This window comes from Schistocerca americana, chromosome 6, assembly GCF_021461395.2.
Source record: "Schistocerca americana isolate TAMUIC-IGC-003095 chromosome 6, iqSchAmer2.1, whole genome shotgun sequence".
NCBI lineage: Eukaryota > Metazoa > Arthropoda > Insecta > Orthoptera > Acrididae > Schistocerca > Schistocerca americana.
In genome coordinates, this window is record NC_060124.1 from 478,857,724 (window position 1) to 478,871,541 (window position 13,818).

At 43.0% G+C, this 13,818-nt stretch overlaps 1 protein-coding gene across 1 annotated transcript in view; it reads left to right on the forward strand.

Moving 5' to 3' along the window:
• The first annotated feature begins 431 nt into the window (after positions 1–431).
• The window catches only part of LOC124620219, a 264,043-nt gene continuing 250,656 nt past the window's right edge, over positions 432–13,818 (forward strand). Inside the window, exon 1 of the mRNA XM_047146887.1 lies at positions 432–728. Coding sequence (XP_047002843.1) covers positions 505–728 — 224 coding nt within the window. The 5' untranslated portion in view covers positions 432–504. The remainder of the gene's footprint in view (positions 729–13,818) is intronic.

The following is a 13,818-nucleotide window of genomic DNA, read 5'->3' on the forward strand; positions in this document are numbered from 1 at the left end:
TGCTTGCAGCGGATGGAAAACTTCACTGCCTTGATGCGTGTGGCTAATGGAAATCAAAGCAAACTTAGCGAGACCAAGGGTAGTGAGGAACACAATGTGTGAGCACTTGCGCCGCCCCACTCGGTGTGCCTACTTGTGGATGGGTACAGTAAACAGAAGTACAGGGAGGTTCCGGGCCGCTCCGCGCGGCGCGGCAGCGCCACGGTCGCGCAGTCTCCGTGCAGTATAGCCCGGCGCGGCGGCTATCGACCGTAGCAGAAAGTAAGCAACGGGTTCTGTCGGCCTGGAAGGGGCAGGGTGGAGGGGAGGGGCAGCGAGGGGAGGGGCTCGGATGCGCTGCACTCGAGCCCGCGGCGCGGCCCACGTGACTGGCGCGTTCGGGGCGCGGCCGCGTCTGCCCCAGCTGCAGTCGAGTCGCGAGTGCACAGTGTTCGGGCGCGGGCGCGGAGAGCCGTCGCAGACGTCAACAAACCGGCAGCTGTCGCCCGCGCGGCCCAGTGGAACATGCTGCGCTCGCCGTCGCACGAGTCCGTCACCACGGACCTGTCGCTCTTCTCCGTGTCGTCTCTGGCGTCCGAGGCCGGGACGGGGCGGCGCCTCGTCACCTTCAAGTCTTACAGCGAGGCGCAGCTGGCGGCGGCGGCGGGCGGCGTCGCGGGGGCTGGGGGCGCCCCTGGAGGCAGTGCGGCCAGGGGGCCCAGCCCCAACCCCGACACCAGGCACTCCAGGTGAGCCGGCCGCTCGTGGCGAACACAGCATATGGCACCGCCACTACCGCAGGGGTCCATCCTACGACCATCATTACTGATTGTTACGATCTTAACAGACGACAGCAATAGAAGGTTGTTTGATTACAGGATTTCACGTGGAATACGCTATTTTGAATCACCTTATAGCAAACCGAGTGCACCACAAATTTTTGGACCACTGCTGCTACTGAACCGTAACTCTACCACCCAAGCAGGAGCTGGGCAAGGTACACACCCCACGGAATGCCTTAGTGCTGTGGCATCAAAGGTGTATTGTCGTGATCACGACAGGAATTCGTCTTTTGTTGTTGTGGTCTTCAGTCCTGAGGCTGGTTTGAAGCAGCTCTCCATGTTACTCTGTCCTGTCCAAGCCTCTTCATCTCCCAGTACCTAATGCAGTCTACATCCTTCTGACTCTGCTTAGTGTATTCATCTCTTGGTCTCCCTCTACGATTTTTACCCACGACGCTGCCCTCCAGTACTAAATTGGTGATCCCTTGATGCCTCAAAACATGTCCTACCAACCGATCCCTTCTAGTCAATTTGTGCCACAAACTCCTCTTCTCCCCAGTTCTATTCAATACCGCCTCATTAGTTATGTGATCTACCAATCTAATCTTCAGCATTCTTCTGTAGCACCACATTTCGAAACCTTCTATTCTCTTCTTGTCCAAACTATGTATTGTCCATGTTTCACTTCCATACATGGCTACACTCCATACAAATACTTCCAGAAACGACTTCCTGACACTTAAATCTAGACTCGACCTCAACAAATTTCTCTTCTTCAGAAACGCTTTCCTTCCCATTGCCAGTCTACATTTTATATCTTCTCTACTTCGACCATCATCAATTATTTTGCTCCCCAAATAGCAAAACTCCTTTACTACTTTAAGTGTCTCATTTCCTAATCTAATTCCCTCAGTATCACCCAACTTAATTCGACTACATTCCATTATCCTCGTTTTGCTGTTCTTGATGTTCATCTTCTATCCTCATTTCAAGACACTGTCCATTCCATTCAACTCCTCTTCCAAGTCCTTTGCTGTCTCTGACAGAATTACAATGTCATCGGCGAACCTCAAAGTTTTTGTTTCTTCTCCATGGATTTTAATACCTAATCCGAATTTTTCTTTTGTTTACTTTACTGCTTGCTCAATATACAGATTGAATAACATTGGGGATAGGCTACAACCCTGTCTCACTCCCTTCCCAACCACTGCTTCTTTTTCATGCCCCTCGACTCATAATTGCCATCTGGTTTCTGTACAAATTGTAAATAGCCTTTCGCTCCCTGTATTTTACCCCTGCCACCTTCAGGATTTCAAAGAGAGCATTCCAGTCAACATTGTCAAAAAGCTTTCTCTAAGTCTACAAATGCTAGAAATGTAATTTCACTTTCCTTAATTTTTCTTCTAAGATAAGTCGTAGGGTCAGTATTTCCACACGTGTTCCAATATTTCTACGGAATCCAAACTGATCTTCCCCAAGGTCGGCTTCTATAAGTTTTTCCATTCGTCTGTAAAGAATTCGCGTTAGTATTTTGCAGCTGTGACTTATTAAACTGATAGTTCGGTAATTTTCACATCTGTCAACACCTGCTTTCTTTGGGATTGGAATTATTATATTCTTCTTGAAGTCTGAGGGAATTTCGCCTGTCTCATACATCTTGCTCACCAGATGGTAGAGTTTTGTCAGGACTGGCTCTCCCAAGGCTTTCAGTAGTTCTAATGGAATGCTGTCTACTCCCGGGACCTTGTTTCGACTCAGGTCTTTCAGTGCTCTGTCAAACTCTTCACGCAGTATCGTATCTCCCATTGCATCTTCATCTAAATCCTCTTCCGTTTCCATAATATTGTCCTCAAGTGCATCGCCTTTGTATAGACCCTCTATATACTCCTTCCACCTTTCTGCTTTCCCTTCTTTGCTTAGAACTGGGTTTCTATCTGAGCTCTTGATGTTCATACAAGTGGTTCTATTTTCGCCAAAGATCTCTTTAATTTTCCCTTAGGCAGTATCTATCTTACCCCTAGTGAGATAAGCCTCTACATGCTTACATTAGCCATCCCTGCTTAGCCATTTTGCACTTCCTGTCGATTCGTCGAAGAATCACTTTTTTGCTTATTATTACGATCTAATGATACAAGGCACTCCAACTGAGCTACCAATGATGACAATGATGTGCACACGCTTTACTATGGTGCGTCTCACTTCTACTGTCGCTCAGTAAGGTAGTTCGCATTTTTGCACATGGTCTGAACCGAGCATTGTCAACAGCACCACAACGATGTATCTTAGGACCACTACTGCTGCATATTGTTACGATCCAAACAGACAGAAGTTTTGGGAGGTCGTTTGATTACAGGATTTCAGTTGGACTGTGTTATTTTGAATATCCTAACGCATAGTTCCAAAAGTAGCACAAATATTTGGACCGCTTCTGCACTGCAGTTCAACTACCCAGCCATAAGGAGTTGAGCGATGTGCACACCAGTTCCTACGAAACGTCCTACATTAGAGCTACAGTCAGCGAGTAAGGCAGTTTTATAGCTTCCCATAAGGCATGAACCGTGCATTGTCGTGACCACAACAGGAATTCGTCTTAGGGTCACTACTGTTACTTGTTTTACGATCTGATGCACAAGATACTCCAAATGATCTCCTAACGAAACAGTGATGTGCACACGCTTTTGTGTGATGCAGATCATTACTGTTGTCGCAGAGCAAGATAGTTCGTCTTTTCGCACATTGAATGAACCTTGCACCGTCAACAGTACCACAAGAATGTGTCTTAGGACCATTATTGCTGCCTATTGTTGCGATCCGAGGGGACCACAGCAATGGTGGGTTGTTTTATTACAGGGTTTAGATCGACTGTGTTATTTTGAATAACCTTATGGTATAGTCCCGACACTACCATAAATATTTGAACCACTGTTGCTACTGCACTGTGGATCTACCACCCAGCTTGCAGGAGTTGGGCAAGGTGCACACCAGTTCCTACAAAACGTCTTAGTGCAACAAAAAATGGTTCAAACGGCTCTAAGCACTATGGGACTTACCATCTGAGGTCATCAGTCCCCTAGACTTAGATCTACTTAAACCTAACTAACCCAAGGACATCTCACACATCCATGCCCGAGGCAGGATTCGAACCTGCGACCGTAGCAGCAGTGCGGTTCCGGACTGAAGTGCCTAGAACCGCTCGGCCACAGCGGCCGGCCTTAGTGCAACAGTCGCCGAAGACAGTTTCATAGCTCCCCATATGGAGGTCGTCGTGAGTGCTACATGAAGTCGTCTTAGGACCACTGTTGTTGCTTATTGTTTCGATCTAATGACACGACTCACCCCAGATGGCGACAGTGATGTGCACCCTCTTTCGTATGATGCGTCTCGCTATTACTGTCGTTGAAAACGACAGTTCTGCATTGTCGCTCATGGCATGAACCGTGGACTGTCAAGAGTACCACACGGATGTGCCTTAGGACAACTTATTGCTGCTCATGTTACCATTCGAGCAGACGTCAGGATTTCATGTGGACTGCATTACTTTGAATATTCTTATGTTATAGTATGACAGTGCTACAAATGAAGGGGACATATTTTGGATTGTTAGGCTGCGTCATATTTCTTCTACGAAATCGACGTTTCGATCCCTCTGCTGGGATTTTTCAGGACCTTTGTCGTCCACAGCTGCCTGAACACACTGCTACAAATACTCGTTCTAGGACCACTGTCGCTACTGAACTGTAGCTCTACCACCAAGCTTTCAAGAGTTGGGCCGCGAGCGTAACATTTCATACGAAATGTCTTATTGCTACAGTCACCTAGTAAATTTCATAGTTCGTCAAGTGTCATGAAACCTGCATTGTCGTGAGCACCACAGGAATTCGTCCTAGGTCCACTGCCGGGTTTAGGCGCTTCGGTCCGGAACCACGCGGCTACTATGGTCGCTGGTTCGTATCCTGCCTCGGGCATGGGCGTGTGTGATGTCCTTAGGTTGGTTAGGTTTAAGTAGTTCTAAATCTAGGGGACTGATGACCTCAGACATCGGCGACAGTGTCTCGTAGACGCTTTTGTATGATGCATCTCACCACTGCTGTCACTGAGCAACATAGTTTCGCATTTTTGTACGTGGAACGAACCGTGTGGTGTCAAGAATACCACAAGGGTGTGTCTCAGGATCACTATTACTGTTTATTTTTACAATGCAAGCAGGCAACAGCAGTGGGAGCTTGTTTTACTACAAGATTTCAGGTAGACCGTAATTATTTTCAATATTGTTGTGATATAGTGCCGATAGTGCTGCAAATATCCGTACTACGGCCACTTTTGCTACTGCACCGTAACTCAGCCATTCAGTTTGCATAGTTGGGTAACGTGTATACCAGTTTTTATAAAATATCTTAATGCTACAGTCACCAGGTAACACAGTTTGGTAATTTCTAATATTTCATGAACCGTGCATTGCCATACGTTCCACGCGAATTCGCCTAAGGATCATGACTGCTGCTTACTGTTACGATCTATTGGCACACGGCACTCCTCATGAGCAGCTATGAGCGACAGGGACTCACATACCTATTGTATGATGCATCTCACTGCTACTGCCACTGAGCAAGATAGTTTTTCATTTTTTCACATGGCATGAACTGTGTGCTGTCAATAGTACCACAAGGATCTGTATTAGCACCACCATTGCTGTTTATTGTTACGATCCGCACAAAGGGCAGCAGTGAGAAGTTATTGTATTACAGGATTTCAGACAGATTGAGTTACCTATAATGTCCCTATCGCACAGTGCCGACAGCACCACAAATATCCGTTCTGGGACCACTGTCGCTACCGCATTATGTATAAACCATCCAGCTTGCAGGAGTTGGACGACGTGCGTACCAGCTCGTAAGAAATGTATTACTGTTACAGTAAGACAATTTCGTAATTTCCTATGTGGTATTAATCGTACATTGTTGTTAGCACCACAGGGATTCATGTTTGGACCACTATCACCGCTTATTGTTACGAATCAAGCAGGCCATACCAACTGGCAGTTGTCAGGTTCCAGGATTTTAAGTCGTCTGTGTGCTTTTGGAAAATATTTGTGGCATAATGCGAACAGTACCATTGAGATACGTTCTAGTGCCATTGTTGCTACTGCAATGTAGCTCTAACGTCCAGTTGCCAGGTGTTGGGCTATGTGCACACCAGAAACAGTTTCACAGCTTCGCATTGTCGTAACTGCTTCAGCACTTTGTATTAGGATGATTATTACTGCTTATTGTTATAATCTTAGGAGAAAACAGGAGCAGAATTTTGTCCTATTCCAGTTGTTTGGTACAGTGCTGTCAGTACCACAAACAGACCTACTTGGAGAGCTATTGCTACTGTACTGTAACTGAAGTTTGGTTATGTGCACACTAGCTCCTGGGAAACATCTTACTGGTACAGTCATCAATCATACTGCATAAGCCACACACTATCGTAACCCCAGAATTTATCTTTTGACAAATACTGCTGTGTATTGTTACGTTGCAATCAGGAGCTAGCTATGGACAGTTGTTCTGTTACAAGTTTTTATGTGGACTGTGTTATTTTTAATATCCTTACGGCATAGTGCCTGCAGTACCACAGAGGTCTGTCCGAGGACCAAAATTACTACTTCACTGTAGTTCTACGTTCAGCTTTCAGATGAATACATTTCATATGAAATGTATTACTGCTACATCTACCGAGAAAGACAGTTCCGTAGTTTGCCTACAGTATGAACCTTGAATTTTCATGAGGACCAGAAATATCCCTCTTTGGACCATTAGTCCTGCAAATTGTTGTTGTCCAAGCAGATCGTAGCAATGGTCAATATTCCTACTCCTGGTTTTTAAGTGGATCGTGTTGTTTTGAATGTCTTTGTGGCACAGTACCGATAATATCAAAAGATCTGTTATTGGACCACTATTGCTTCTGCACAGTAGCTTTACCTTCCAGCTTTCAAGTGTTACTCCACATTGCTGTAATGTGAGTTTGCCCTGGCTGATTGCAGGGTAATTCGACTGTCTGTTGCTCTTAATTTCCATCATTACAACATTGCAGAAGTAAAGATTTGATAAAACATGGAGTGACGATAGCACAAAAAGAAACATGTTAATATCGAACATAAATTTACGAATTTCTTTCTCGGATATTCTTTTTAGTGCAGTCTTACGTGGAAGTGAAATGTGTAACAAAAAGGAAGCATACATATTGGTAGACACCACATTTGACCAGTCATGACAGCAGACGGTACGGTAACTAACACACCGGGGAAAAAGAATACGCACTCCAAGATATATTTCAGTTTTTATATAGATCAAGAGATTGACTGGAATCACTGACAGTCCACAAAGTCAGTCCAGGTATCAAGAAAACGGCATCTTTGGATAACGTTTTAAAGTAAATTTTTAAAGTTGGAGGAAAACTACTGCGAGGGGAACTTGTAAAATTATTAACAAAAGGTCTGCAAAGGAAAATAGTACCACAAAATTGGAACAATACTATAACTGTTCAATTTCAAAAGAAAAGAGTCAGACAAGACGTTAAAAAGACCTATCAGCCTCCTCTCCGTAATGTACGAAATGCTCATTAAAATTATCACAAACTGCGCAGAAAAAAAAATTGATTTTAATCACGTAAAGGACCAAGCTGGTTCTACAAGTGGAGAATTTGCAAATCGGAAACGAAATTATATAATTGAACAAAGCATATGAAGTATTACTTTGTCTCGACAGATTTTCTGAAAGCTTTCGAATTACTTTCAACAAAATCTATCCTAACAGACACTGAGAAACTTGGCATCGATTCAATGTATGTTAGTACAGCCAGGGATAAAAACAGTTTAATGCTACGGTTTTTTTTAACTCGATGAAGATACCCATAAATTTAGAATCAACGGAGGAATACATAAAGGGATTCCATCTTCCTAAAACTATTCTCATAAGTCAGAGATGAATTCTACACATTCGCAAACTGAGAAACGGAGAAATAATACTGATTAATGGATTATATCTACACCGTGACGTGTTTTTTTCTAATAATATTGTACTTAATGCACTTAGTGCAGATGAGCCTCAACAGTGAATCCAAGATGTGAATAGAACATGTTTTGGAAAGCGACTTGAAAACCAGTTATAGCGAGATTAAAACCATGTAAGTCACGCATGGAAAAATGGGTAGTAGCTATGAAGTTGAACGTAGCAATAGAGCTAAATACACTACCTGACAAAACGAGTGAAGCACCCAGAAGGGGAAGATGAAACACCACAGGTTGAGAAGGTATGTTATGTTATTATAGTGATTACAGTTTTGAGTCAAATTTGCAAAGTGCGCGGCAGTAAGAGCCCACTTATCAGTAGGACGGTGCGACCCGTCTGTCTTGGATGAATGCACTGATTCGGTTAGGGAAGGTGGCACAAACTCTTTGTATTCTCTCCTGAGGGAAGCTGGGCCGCAAATGTTAGTAACTGGTCCTTTATATTCTGGATACTGACTAACACTGGGACAGAGTTGACGTTCCAGAAGGTCCCAGAAATGTTCTATCAGGGATGCAACTGGGGCGTCTTTCTGGCCATGAGAGTATCTCAACATCGCGGTGACAGTTCATAGAGACACGTACCATGTGTGGTCGAGCTTTGTCATGTTGGAAGTTGGCACCACGATACTGTCACTAGATAGATAACAGTGACAACTAATGTATCTTTCTAGACAGCATCTGTCTTGAGCTGTTTTATATGTTAACTCTTTTCATAAGTGCTCAACTGACTGTAAAAGAGGCGCATTCGGAAGGTAGTTTTTACTTCGAACCACTGACACAACCTATAACAGTGCGTCTTAACAACTCCGTTTTAAACAGAAGCGCCAATCAAAACTGATTTTATTAAAGACGCTCCACTTCAATAGCGCCTGTCAAATGTCGATATCAAATAAACACACCACGTCACAACCACAGTAAAGACTGGCGACCGATCAGTCTGGCCTACATAGAATGTTTACGGACATAAATCTGCAATAAAACATTCGTGACCGATGGAGTGCTTGCTGTAATCTTGAACAAGCAGTATTCTTGAAAATTACGTATGTCTGACGCGCCCGAACGGGTTGTGGTAGGAATGCGCTCCAAGTTCTCTGTAGATAAAACCACGCGTGTAGTACCCGAACTCCCACACGTATGGTATCACAAGCGTCATGTTTTCCGTGAGATAAGGAAATCGCTGAACGGTATCGACATGAAGTTGTCAGGCGATAGTGAATGGAGCGTCATTCGGTCGTAGATAGCATAATCGAACGAACTTAACGTTCCAGTATGCTGTAACGTGTGTTGATGACCGTGCCGGGTCGAAGTATTTTACGGCACCTATAATTTGTAAAGGAAATGTTCATATGTGGTGTACAGAGACTGCTCCACAACTTCTCTGACAAGCATTCAAAGGTGTTAATATGGAAATAATGAATAGAAAGAGCAGGGAAACTAAGGCGAAATGGCTGCATGAAAATTGTGTAGAAATCGAAAAAGAAATGATTGTCAGAAGGTCTGACTCAACATACAGAAAAGTCAAAACAACCTCCGGTCAAGTTAAAAGAAAGGGCACTGATGTTAAGAGTGCAGTGGGAATTGCACTATTAAATGCAGTGAAGAGAGCGGACAGGTGTAAAGAGTACATTGAAGGCCTCTATGACCGGTGCGACATGTTTGATGATGTGTTGGAAGAAGAAACAGGAATCGACAGGGAAGAGTGAGAGGAAGTATTAGAATCAGAACTTAACAGAGCTTTGAACAAGATCAAGTAAGCCAGCAGATAATATTTCATCGCAATTTCTAAAATCATTGCGGAAAGTCACAACAAAACAGCTGTTCAGGCTTGGTATGTAGAATGTATGAGTCCGGCGATACACCATCGGACATTCGAAACCATCATACACACAATTCCGAAGATTGAAACAGCAGAAAAGCGCGAGAACTACCGCAGAGCTCATGCATCCATGTTGCTGACAAGAAAAATGTACAGTAGACTGCAAACGAAAATTGAGGCTCTGTTAGATGACAATCACATTGACTTTAGTGAAGTTAAAGTCACCAGTCAGGCAGTACTGACCTTGTGGTTGATAATGGGGCGGAGACTGAAGGAAATCAAGGCTGGTTCATAGGATCTGTCGACCGGCGAAAAGCGTTCGGCAGTGTAAAATGTCGCAAGATGTTCTAAATTTTGAGAAAAATGGGGGTAAGCTATAGTGAAAGACGGGTAATATATAGTATGTTACAAGAACCAAGAGCGAACAGTAAGACTAGAATACCAAGAACGAAGTGCTTGGATTAAAAAGGGTTTAAGACAGGCATGCAGACTTTCGTCTCTATTTTTCAATCTGCATATCGAAGAAGCAGTAACGGAAACAAAAAAAAGACTAAAACTGAAGGTAAAAGGACGTCAATTGTAAGAGTTGCTGATGTCATTGCTGTCTTCAGTGAGAATGAAGAATTACAGGATCTGTTGAATGGAAAGAACAATATAATGAATACAGAATATGAATTGAGAGTAAAAAGAAGGGAAACGAAAGTAATGAGGAGTAGCAGAAATAAGAACAGTGAGAAACGTTAGAACTGGGGCTCACGAAGTAGGCGAAGAAAGGAATTCTGCTATCTAGGCAGAAAAGTGACCCATGATGGACGGAGCAAGGAGGAAATAAAAAAGCAGAGTAGCACTGGGAAAAAAGGCATTCCTTGCCACGAGAAGTCTACTAGTGCCAAAATAGGCCTTAATTCGCGGAAGACATTTCTAAAAATGTACGTTTGGAGCACAGCATTGCACAGTATTGAAACATGGACCTTGGGAAAACCAGAACAGAGGAGAATCGAAGCATTTGAAATATGGTGCTACGGAAGAATTTTGAAAGTTAAGTGAACTGGTAAGGTAAGGAATGGGGAGATTCACCGCAGAATCGTCGAGGAAAGAAATAGATGGAAAAAAACTGACAAGAACAAGGGACGGGATGGTAGGACCTGTATTAAGACGTCAGGGATTAACTTCCATGGTCCTAGAGGCAGCTGTACATGGTAAAAACTGTAGGGAAAGACAGATATTGGAATACATCCAGCAAATAATTTAGGAGGTAGGTTGCAACTGCTACTCTGAGATGGAAAATTTGTCACAAAAGAGGATTTAGTGGGGGCCGCATCAAACCAGTCAAAAGACTGACGACTCAGAAAAAGAAAGTATGGACGAAAACTAGAAAAAAGTCTAGGAAGTATGGGGTCAAAAACAAATCTCTTAACAAAAATGGCTCTGAGCGCTATGGGACTTAACATATTAGGTCATCAGTCCCCTAGAACTTATAACTACTTAAACCTAACTAACCTAAGGACATCACACACATCCATGCCCGAGGCAGGATTCGAACCTGCGACCGTAGCGGTCGTGCGGTTCCAGACTGTAGCGCCTTTAACCGCGCGCCCACTCCGGCCGGCCGACCGTAGCAGTCTCGCGGTTCCGGACTGCAGCGGCTAGTATCGCACGGCCACCGCGGCCGGCTTCGACAAGTTCTTCACTTCAAAACCACGTGATTTCTACAGTCGCGGAATCGAAAAGTTACCCCAGCTTTGGTAGTGTGGTAGATTGTTGTGAATGGTGGAGGAGAATATATTGTTGATGACGAAAGTCTCTGTTATGTGTAAATTTGTGTTTATTAAACTTACAGAAAAACGTTACGAAATTAGCCTTCAGCAGCGCACTCATGGCGCGCAAATTACCCGGACTCCGTATCTGAGAACTGAAACACTCCTTACAAAATAATGAAAGCAAAAAAAGTTAAACACTTACTACGTTTTCGCTGTGGATACAGTAAAACTATAGTGTCAGCCTTGACATTTGTATTTATTACTGCTTCACTACTAAAGCAGTTCGCAATATAATTTTCAGACAATATCCACATAGACCACTGAATGTACCTGACAAATTATATCTTTGTACGCTACACAGTTCAGGAGATATTAAGTGATAAACTAGCTTTTCTTAAAGAGGAGCGCAAATCTTCTAGAGTGTACTCATCCATTGTTTGAGAGTCAGAACAACACTTGGCGACTTCCAACAAACTTTACATATAATTTCAAATCTTTTCTGAAAATTCTAAACTTTTCCTCTCTGTTAAGGTTGTCAAACATTATACAAATTAACTCATTTGCAAGATACTCAGACGTTTGAAGCCGTTTTGTACACGAGAGTTCGACACTTGCATCCGCTAACGTCTGAAGTGAGATATGCAAATTGAGTGTAAACAGTCTGTAAATAGAATAGTGTTACGTGAGCCCGACAAATCAGTTTTCAGCGTTATTACACTCACTAAGCAAATAACACGAGGAGGTGAGTGCTTTTGTCCTGCACTCCTGAAGGACGTATCAGCCTGCTCACGCATGCGTACCTCACTCAGGCCTCTTATCACAGCCTTATCAGTCCACTTCCGCGTGGACTCGGCGCAAACGCGCCGGGCTTAGCCTGCGCTAAACTCGCAGTCTTTTGTTTCGAGTACTTTGCGCTTCACGCTCAACGAAAGACGTCATTGCATCGTGGATTTGTGTAATCAACGTGTTAAACAGCCAATACTTTTCAAGCTAAGCGCAAGTACGCCAAAGCAAGATAGGAACAAAAAGAATGAAAAATACACACACAACTCTTACGTCAACCAAGCTGTTCTATTTCACACCTTTTCTTCTGCAGCCATTGGTATGCGCGGCAGGATGAATTGCATTATACCATCGGGTAACGGGGTGAAGTGGCAACTTTCTTGACTCGTCCTGAAACGCCCGCTCTCAGGATTTTAAAACTTTTCAAGTTGTTTACTTGTCTGACGCTCTCGTTTTCGATAAGTAAACTCTTGACGAGTCCTGCGCTTATTTAATTTCTCTCTCTCAATCGCTCTCTCTCCTCTCTCTCTCTCTCTCTCTCTCTCTCTCTCTCTCTCTCTCTCTCTCTCTCTCTCTGTGGCGTTCGCTGTGGTCAAGTTGCTAAAGAACTCCAAGTTAACGTTGTGTTAAAGTGTTGTCTGTAAGTTGTGTAAGTGTCACTAAACCACAGTTCATACAACAGATTCTATACATCTATTGATTATGATGGAAACAGTTATCTTCAGCAAAATTATCATTAAAACCACCGAATATCAGCCGCGCAAAACACTGGCGTATGTTACCTGACACAATATTCTTCGCAACTCGTGCGTAATTAATTTCGGCTCCATACATCAGCAAGAAAAGTTTGTTATATGGATAATGCTATGAGCACTGTTTTTAAAGAACCAATCTGATTCGAATTATTTTCATTAAAATGAGTTCGGGACCACCGGTGCACATTTATTTTTACACATTTTTATTACCTTCGGCATTTATGTCTGCAGAGTTGCGTAATTTGAATTTCCCGCTGAGATAATTGTTAAGATAGCAGCAGACAATTGATAGAGACTTTCTATTGTTAGAGCAAATAGGATAAGTATTTGAAATGCTTATTAAACTTTACTTTCGTATTGTGCACTATTTAGACTACTTCTCATCAAGCAAACCTTTGATTTTTTCGTAAGGAAAACAGATAAAAACGCAATACAAATCGCTATCATCAATGGCTGCGCTCCTTGCAGCGGAAAGAAATAATTAACACAGATAATGCTTATTGAGAGAGGAATTAAAGTGACAAATAATTATTCACTCATATTTATAATAATAATGCACTCTATTCTCAAGTAATAATTAACAAATAATTACAATTTCTTTACAGACCTCAGTTTGATATGCGTCTTGCGTGCGCAACCTAAGAAAGCTAACCAACAAAAGGTAAAAACGAAGGAAGACAAACGCAGATCATAAAAGGAATTTACAATTATCATTGTCTTTGTATGATACACATCGATATGTCCAATTACATATTTATCACCGTTTTCACTGTTTTTTTTTCATATATCGAATAGATAATGTTTATAACTGTTAGAGGCATAATTTCCTCTCGTCGCACTGTAGCTAAAATTTATCTCGTGGATGTTACATCTCTCTCTCTCTCTCTCTCTC